General features: G+C 38.4%; 1 protein-coding gene across 2 annotated transcripts; it reads left to right on the forward strand.

Moving 5' to 3' along the window:
* The first annotated feature begins 197 nt into the window (after positions 1 to 197).
* syt19 (synaptotagmin XIX) lies at positions 198 to 4,276 on the forward strand. Of its 2 annotated transcripts, none has more exons than XM_052152852.1 (7): positions 198 to 256; positions 448 to 640; positions 853 to 914; positions 1,203 to 1,616; positions 1,780 to 1,899; positions 1,981 to 2,092; positions 2,773 to 4,276. In XM_052152852.1, the coding sequence occupies exons 1-7, from the start codon at positions 245 to 247 to the stop codon at positions 3,078 to 3,080; spliced, it is 1,221 nt and encodes a 406-aa protein (XP_052008812.1). In that variant the 5' UTR covers positions 198 to 244; the 3' UTR covers positions 3,081 to 4,276. The 2 variants fall into 2 exon arrangements, with proteins under 2 accessions (XP_052008812.1, XP_052008813.1); XM_052152853.1 differs by having other exon boundaries at positions 856 to 914.
* Positions 4,277 to 9,572: the final 5,296 nt, after the last annotated feature.

Genomic DNA, 9,572 nt, shown 5'->3' on the forward strand with positions numbered 1-9,572 from the left:
AGAAAGGAGAAGAGAAGCACTTCTACACTTGCCAATGAAACATACTGTATGCATCTTGTTCAACTAAAGATTCAGGAAGGGCAAAAGCAACCTGCTTAGTTAAGACTGAATCAACAAGTGATCAAACTGGTTTTGTATTTACTGATCAGCTGTCAGGTGATGACTCTCTGATGACAGTGTGGTTGAATATGAATGCATCGTAGTTTTAGTTTATTTGCGACGATGGAATCATGGAGAAAAACTCATGTTTAAAAAGGTGGGTCTTTTGTGTTTTACTATTGTAATTCTGTTAAAAATACGTTTAATACATAGAAACAATGTATATTACCAAATGTATCAGTGCCTAAAACAGACAGACACATTACAGTATATCTAGGGTTGAATTACATACATATATCACTAGATATAACTAAATCCAATCGAAATAACTTTGTGTCTTTTTTCTAGGGCTGTACATGGCAGAGAGACATGATTTTCTTTACCACTTTGGAAATGTCCTTTGGAGAAATTCTGCCATTCCCAGACGAAATTCAGTATTTGATATTGGGTATATCGGTTACTCTTTTCCTTGTAGCCTTCTGTCTTCTAATATGGCAAATTTACCACTACTGTACACACCTTCCTGTTTCACAAAAAACAGGTAAGTTTTCCTGCAAACAAATGTATTAATGTTATTATATCTAACCTTTAAAAGTACTGAAGATAAATTATTGATGTAAATGTATATGAGGAACAGCAATGTTTATTGTAACTATATTATATGTAATGACAAGAAAGCTTAGACCACATGATACATAGCTCATGTCATGCAGAATTTGTGTCAACATTTGATTCCAGTGAATATCTTGTTAGCAGATGACCTGACAGCTAAGAGTGGAGGTTTTCAGTATGCTACACAAACACGAAAAGCTAAGGTGAGAAACATTTAAATAAACCAACATTATCATCATAGCCAGGAATGCATTTGTTTGCTTCCCATATTGTGCTGCTCAAAACACATGTTTGTATTTCTAAACACCTAACAAGAGACTGAGTAGCCAATACAATGTAATATTTTATTTTAAAAGTCACTTTAACTATTTTAACAATACCCAATATAACACTTTAAGGGAGCCTAGGAATTAAAAGGAACACATTTCAAACAAGGTTTGTAAACACCGCATTAGAGTAATAGAAAATAAGACACACCCTCTCTCCATCAGATGGTCCATTATGAGGAATTGGACCATATGAGCCACGGTCTCTCTCCTGGATCCTCCTACTCCAATCTGGGCAGCTGTCTAGACCTGGCCAGCGTGGCTGATCCAGAAGAAGAGCACATCCAGGGGTCTCTGCGCTTTTCACTGTTCTATGATCAGCTGCAGTCCAGACTGGTGGTGACAGTACTGGATGCCCAGGATCTGGCAGTGCGAGACTTTAGCCACAGTGTGGACCCCTTCGTATGGGTGCGGCTGCTCTGGGCAGAGAGTGAAGATGAGAAGCAGAGTTCACATCAGTGTGTGCTGCATGAGTGGCAGACACGCCTAGTGAAGAAGAGCTGCAGTCCTGTGTTTGGAGATCAGTTCTCTTGTGCTCTGGCTGAGGAGGAGGTATCCAGAGTCACTGTTAGATTTGAGGTTAGTAACAGGCATAGCAATATGTTTAGGAAGCCAACTAATTTGTCTTTGATCAATCTTTGATGGACTTTGTTAAAAAAGAAACTAATTTGTCTTTGATCAATCTTTGATGGACTTTATTAAAAAAAAAAAAGTCTAGATGTAATAACTGGGTATCTTGTAGGTAAGGGATTTTGATAAATACTCAAGACATGGAATTTTGGGAGAGGCCCGGATACCCCTGAATAGTTTGAAAATCTCATATCCCCTGGAGTTAAAACAGGATCTGCAAGTACCAAAAAAAGTATGTTTTATACCAGTTAAACACATTAGAAATGACCCAATGTTCATATAAAAAACTTACAGTATTATATTTACCGTGTAGGATATGGTTGGTGAGGCGCTTCTTTCTCTGAAATACATGCCTACATCTCAGAGGCTGGAGATAGGAGTGTTGAAGATCAGAACAGTCTCTTATCCCAATAAAACAGAGAGAGGTGAGGAAATATCAAATCAAAGTAAGACATAAATTGATCAGCATTTGAAATTAAATGAATAGTTCACCCAAAAATGATAATGCTCTCATCATTTATTCATCCTTATGCTGTTCAAAATTCAGCAATCTGCTATGACTTTCATTGTATCTGGAACACAAAGACATTTTAAAGAATGTACGTTCAAGCTATAAAAAAGCACATAAAGGTAGCATAAAATAATCCATTCAGTTTGAGTGATACAGCACAGTCAACTTCTAATGAAGAGATATAAGTTTGCATGAGAAAAGACAAAAATTTAAGTTATTCAATATGAATCTTAACATCAGGCCCAACATAATTAATTCTTTAACTGCTTACTTACATGCATTTTCTTTAAGGATGCATGAACAAGCTTCATGAGCATGCATAAGAGAGCTGAGCGGAATGGAAGATTTTTAGTGAATAAGGACTACATTTGTAGTTTGTTTCTCACCCAAAGCTATCATATAGACAATATAGACTGAACCCCTCGAGTCATTTGGATTACTTTTATGCTGCCTTTATGTCCTTTTTGGTGCTTGGACCCCATTGACAAAAAAACCTCATACATTCTACAGAATATCTTCATTTGTGTTTCTATTCCTTTAAATCCACCATGATGTAGCAAACTGTTTTTTTTCTTCTTTTCTTTATATTGATAGTTCTCTATGCCAGGACCAGTGTCATCTGCAACCAATGTAAACTTCGACATCAGAGGACAACACAGAAGAGGTGCTGGGAAGTGACTGTGTTTAATGAGGTCCTGACCTTTGTGCTGCCAGATCAACAGATCAGAGAGTGTTCCATTATTATCTCTGTTTATGAGCAGCACCCTGCAAATAAGTCCTCCAAGCACCTGATTGGTCAGATCCACCTCGAGAAGGGCAAGACCTCAGAGAATGAGCACTGGAATTTGATGATGCAATCACTTCGACAGCCAATCGCCAAGTGGCATTTAATCTACATATGAATACACCTCTTATTTATTTACCTTATATCTCATTTACCAAGGTGGGAAGTCGTACTTCTGACTTTTGTGTTTATCTGCTTTTATGTCTGAATGTGAAAACAACATGTGTGCAGTCAAGCATTTGGCTGCTCATTGTGTTTAAAAAAACACTAAGAAAGATGCCAAACATTTTATATTTTATCACATTTAGTTCACTTTGTGTCAGCTCATTACCCAACCTGTGTTGAGCTGCATTGCTAGCACAGGGAACTTGAGATCTCTTGACATGGACTGGAAACGATTGCCACAACCTAATATGTCCGTTCTGACCAAACACATTTTTGTTGTTAGGAAAAGGCTTGATGCAGCTCAATAAGTAAACAGAACATTGTAATTATTACACAGATTCAAAATAAACGTGGCATGCCTGCGCGAGATGCTGGAAAAACAGCAGGTGCTTCTCATTTCTGAAATTGAGCATCCTTGTTTCCTTTCCTCACTTTCAAGCTCCACCTTCTTAGTAAACGAGGAAAGGAAATGAGAATGGAACAATTGAAGCCAGACGTTTTTGTAAAATTAAATGTCCTTGCTCACTCAAGCATCATTTCAGAGTGCCATCTCTGCACAGCTGCATTACCTCAGAGTGCTTGCTGTTATGTTGTTGAAACTTGATATAGTGGATAGTATATTCCTAATAAATCATGATGCACTTTTGAAGTATGTGACAGTTATGGTTTATTTAAACTGCAATGGTGAAACTTGAATTAAAACTACTGCGCCAAATGAGAAGGGAGAGGAGAATTTATGCGTGCGCCAGGTGCTTTGAAGAAAAATTCTTCTGCATAGGATCCACCTGTGCTTCCTCGCCCAAGCGTCCTCAGGAAGCTTCTTCTGTCCTCCGTCCTCACAGCACATTTAGTGTGCATCTCAATCAGCTCACTATTTCATTAATCAGGGCACAGATCAGTACGTCGGCCAGGGCTGTCCCAATCGCAAATTGTTCCAGTGCGCTGAAACGTTTGCGCCCTAATTCCCAGAATGCACCATAAAAACCAGGGAGTATCATTGCTCACTATATTCCCTTAAAGAGGTCATGACATGAGGAATACAATTTTCCTTGATCTTTTGACATATAAGAGGTCATTGTACTATAAAAACATACTGTAAGTTTCAGAACTCAAAACTTCCCCCTCACTGAAAAAGCAGCATTTGTTGAAACCAAGCAGCCAAAAAGACTCATTCTCTACTTCCTCCACATTGTGATATCACACTGTGGTAGACATTTGCATCTGACAGCCTCCACAACAACACATCAATGCCTAATTTATGTTACTGTTGCCTACCCAGTATTGATGAGCAGTGAGATGGCAAGGAGAAACCAGCTCAATCAAGAGCAGAGAACCAATCATAACAGTGGCCATTTACTGTCAAGTCAAAAAGGAGAAGTAGCACAAAAACCGAGAATTTCTGACAGAGGGACAGACAGGGAAATTTTTTACATACTACAATATTTGACCGTTTTTGGTGCAAAACACAATACTAATATTATAAGTGAACCTAAAGTAACATATCAAAATAATAAAAAAAAAGTCATGTCATGACCCCTTTAAGCCGCACTCTCACTACATATTTGTCGTAATACCTGAATCGCTGTACTGCTCACATAACACAAAAAGGTTTCTTGTCAAATGTCATCTTCTTGTCATAGCAGGGACTGCGCGGGATGGACGCTAAAAAACGCGTTCTGTGCGAACGGACCACTAATACAAAATGGCTAACAATAAATTTCTTTGGAATAACGTGCACCGATGACTCGTTCACAATAAGACCAGAACGTAAATGTGAGAAAGATAAAACTGATATGATATGTAATACGCATAGGCATAGCCTAGACAAAATTTCACCAACAACAAAAAAAGTAATTTTGTATGCTAGCATGCAAGGAGGTTCCTAAAATGCTGTTCTGTTCTGTCAGTTCAGTTTTCATATGGACAGACAAAACATGCAGCTACTGCTTTCATGCTAAGAATTTAAAATACATTCACTATGTATTTGACTATTTCAGACATAGATTCTTAACAATACAGTGCAATTTGTATGCTTGCTAAAGTCAATCGGTATGCTGTTTTTAAAAGACGTGGCCATTTGTTTCCACAAGATGGCTCTCTAACACCAACCAATAGTTTAACTGTTCTTTGTTTTATAACATCTTATATAGAGAGAGTGTCCATCTTTTGAATGAGGCATTTAAAATAGCTGCGGAATGAAGTGAATATGTTTAATTCATTTTTGTTTATTTTTTTATTTTTCATTATTGTAATATTTTTTAACGGTCTTTACCTTCCATGGTCGTGATTCCCCGAAGGAAGATAAAGTAAAATATGGGTATTGTTAAGGGATCCTCGTATTAACGCTCTACAATTTATCCATTCAGAATTCAGTGTAATTTCAGCTACTGAAAAAAACAAGTCAGGACATTGAAATAAATGTGACTCAACAAGCCTATTGTAAATTACAATGTCCTCAGTCTTACCATTATCAACTGAATGCAACAAGCAAGTGAACAAATATCTTTATGAACGTAATAATGAAAGACTTACCCAAAATACCGTTAATAGCACACACCACCCATCAGTTCCAGCCCACTAAAGCACCAGCTCTATTCTAATTGTAAACCCACCCTCATTACTTGAGATAACTGCTGCATCATAAGTGCTATGTAAGGTTAACAAAGTTTGGTAGGAGGACAACAGACCCACACACATACCATTAAAACAGATGAGTGTCTCAATGGTACATTATTTAGTTTGGGCCTGCCTCCAATTTGTTTGTTTGAAGATACTACTGATGCACTTTTCTAGTCGCTATCTCATTGATAGAAGATAGTGGTTTAAGTCTAATATCAAGAATTGTACTCTTAATGAGCAGGACTAAACATGTTATGGCACCTCTACAGCTCAAGGTCATTCCCAGGCACATCTCTCTCTCTCTCTCTCTCTCTCTCTCTCTCTCTCTCTCTCTCTCTCTCTCTCTCTCTCTCTCTCTCTTTTACATTCGTATTGCCAAAGCATTTACAGCTGAGCTGCATACAAATAAAACAGTGCAAAACAATGTACATAATATAAGAAAAATAAGTTTAAAAAATGATAATGTTAAATAATACAAATTTTCACCAGTTTAAAGTTCCACATAAAGGAAATTTTACTAAAAGCTAGAAACAAAATAAAGTATGTTGGAGATGCAGATTCAGGTCAGTTCACTCACTGTACCTCATTCTGTGGCAGACAGACAGCACAGCACTCCTTTTATTTACCTAATAAGAAGGGCAGTTTTTTTATTGTTTGTTAAATGGTCAAATGTGCTGTGAATATGTTTAATTTTGTGCTAAATGATTTCCTGAATGTCTGTGTATTTTGTGCATTCTTTAGAAAATACAGCTCTGTCTTGGTTTTGTTTTGATCACAGTGTGGACACAACCTTTCTTCCTGTGGCAACCATGTTTTCCTGTGTCTACACGTTTCTATAGTGAGGTTGTGTCCACTGAGTCTGTACCTTGTCAAGTTTTTGGTCTGTCACTGTGTACAGATAGTCTGCCATGGTGTATTCTATTTTTAGGGCCAGATAGCATTGAATTTTAATAGACTATTTGAAGTTTGTGACAATACTTCAAGTATTGTCCTGGTCCAGGTCTCCAGTGTGATGAAGCATCAGGTCTAAAGCTGATGCTCTCTCTCTCTCTCTCTCTCTCTCTCTCTCTCTCTCTCTCTCTCTCTCTCTCTCTCTCTCTCTCTGTCTCTCTCTCTTTTCAAGACTATTTGGAAAGCTGTTCCTCCCACAATCTGTTAATGAAAGTCACGATGGGATTTGAGGAAAAAAGGGTGAGCATGTCATGAGAAATATGGGGCCTTGAAAAGGAAGAATACATTCCTCCCTACTCGTCTGTATGTAAAACAACTATATTTTTGTAATAGGTCTTAGATGCCATATCTAATTTTTCGTGAGTAATAACAAGATTATATGGGATAAACAAAAGTTTGTCTTAAAGGAATATTTCAACAAAAAATAAAAATTCTCTCATCATTTACACTTATGCCATCCCAGATGTGTATGACTTTCTTTCCTTTGCAGAACACAAAGATTTTTAGAAGATATCTCAGCTCTGTAGGTTCATACAATGCAATTGAATGGTGACCAAAACTTTGAAGTTCCAAAAAGCACATATATGTAGCATAAAATTAATCCATATGACTCCAGTGGTTTAATCCATGTCGTTTGAAGCAATATGATAGGTGTGGGTGAGAAACAGATCAATATTCAAGTCTTTTTTTTTTTTACTATGAATTCCAATAGGTGGCAATATGCATGAAGAATGGGAAACACCAAAAACAAAAGGAGAAAGGGAATGTGGAGATGTATAGTAAAAATAACTTAAATATTTATCTGTTTCTTACCCATACCTATCATATCCCTTCTGAAGATATAGATTTAAACACTGGAGTCTTATGGATTACGTTTATGCTGCCTTTATAGGCTTTTTGGACCTTCAAAGTTTTGGTCACCATTCACTTGCACTGTATGGACCTACAAAGCAGAGATATTCTTCTAAAAATCTTAATTTGTGAAGAAAGAAAGGGAGAAAGAAAGAAGAAAGTCATACACTGGGATGGCATGAGGGTGAGTAAATGACGGGAGAAGTGAATTATCACTTAAATGTTTGGTGTAATTGAAACCAATGTCTAATATCATGGCCACTCACGTGAGATGAAGACTTCAGTCATATCAGTAACCTTATAAAAGCTGTTTATACTACATGGAGAGGGTCCCCTCATGGGGGCTGCCATGTTTGGATCACATGACCAGCCGAATACTACTTGCTTAATCTCAGTAACTGCCCTGTTATTGGACACTTTCACTTCGGGATTTAATTAATCCTGACTGGCTCTGAATAGTGAATTTCTATAATGGCATCTGTAAATTAAATCTAATGAGTTTGAATGAGGCTGCATCCATTCCGCTAGGTCAGAATCAGAATTTCAGAATCAGAATCAGCATTATTACCAAGTTGCTTACACATACAAGGAATTTGTCTTGGTGACAGGAGCTTCCAGTGCACAACAATACAAGCAGCAAGACATAGATAATAATAAAAAATTAAATAAAAATAATTATACACATACGTACATACACACACAGACACACACATACATAGTGCAATTCTAATACAGTGCAAAATACAAATCTGTTATGTACAGTGCAATTTTGTATTTAAATGTTTTCAGAGGAATGAAATGGCAGAAGAGAAGAGGTAGATGTGTTGGACAAATATAAAAAAGACTAAACTGTGTATTACACATAATTATTCTCATTGGGGCACTTTAAACTGTTCATGAGATGGATAGCCTGAGAGAAAAACTGTTGCCTGATGGATCTGGTGCTCAGAGCTCTGAAGCGTTGGCCAATGTAATGGGCAGGGTGAGTGGGGTCTAGAGTGATTTTTCCAGCCTTTTACCTCACTCTGGAAGTGTATAGTGCTCTCCTATAGTTCTTGAAGGGGGGCAGGGGGCAACCAATAATCCTCTCACCAGACCAAAATGTCCTTTGTAGTCTTCTGATTTCATAGCTGAACCAAACCATACAGTTATTGAAGTGCAGAGGACAGACTCAATAACTGCTGAGTAGAACTGTATCAGCAGCGCCTGTGGCAGGTTGAACTTCCTCAGGTGGCAAAGGAAGTACAACCTCTCCTGGGCCTTTTTCACAATGGAGTCAATGTGTGTCTCCCACTTCAGGTCCTGCGAGATGGTAGTGCCCAGGAACCTGAATGACTCCACTGCTGCCACAGTGCTGTTTAGAATGGTGAGGGGGTCAGTGTTGGGGTGTTCCTCCTAAAGTCCACAATCATTTCCACTGATTTGAGCGTGTTCAGCTCAAGGTTGTTATGACTGCACCAGACAGCCAGCCATTCAGCCGGATGAGGCCGATGACAATGGTGTCATCTGCAAACTTCAGGAGCTTGACAGAGGGGTTCTTGGCGATGTAGTCATTGGTGTAAAGGGAGAAGAGTAGTGGGGAGGGGCACCAGTGCCGATTGAACAGGTGCTGGAAGTGAATTTCCTCTGTCGCACAAGCTGCTGCCTGTCTGTCAGAAAGCTGGTGATCCACTGACAGATAGAGGTTGGAACAGAGAGTTGGTTTAATTTAATCTGGAGAATAGCTGGGATGATGGTGTTGAAAGCCGAACTGAAGTCCACAAAAAGGATCCTTACGTATGTCCCCGGTCTGTCCAGATGTTGCAGGATATGATGCAAACCCATGTTGACTGAATCATCCACAGACCTGTTTGCTCAATAAGCAAATTGAAGGGGACCTAGAAATGGTCCAGTGATGTTCTTCAGGTGGGCCAACACCAGTCTCTCAAATGACTTCATGACCACAGACATCATGGCGACAGGTCTGTAGTCATTAAATCCTGTGATGTGTAATTCCAGGTGTCAGTGTAAGTCCAAGACAACA

This window comes from Xyrauchen texanus, chromosome 21 (assembly GCF_025860055.1).
Source record: "Xyrauchen texanus isolate HMW12.3.18 chromosome 21, RBS_HiC_50CHRs, whole genome shotgun sequence".
Lineage (NCBI taxonomy): Eukaryota > Metazoa > Chordata > Actinopteri > Cypriniformes > Catostomidae > Xyrauchen > Xyrauchen texanus.

Bases quoted from the DNA above. Each gene is read 5' to 3' on its own strand.
- syt19 (XM_052152852.1), top strand. The intron at 641-852 runs GTAAGTTTTCCT...ATATCTTGTTAG, and splicing joins TCCTGTTTCACAAAAAACAG to CAGATGACCTGACAGCTAAG. The intron at 2,093-2,772 runs GTGAGGAAATAT...TTATATTGATAG, and splicing joins TCCCAATAAAACAGAGAGAG to TTCTCTATGCCAGGACCAGT.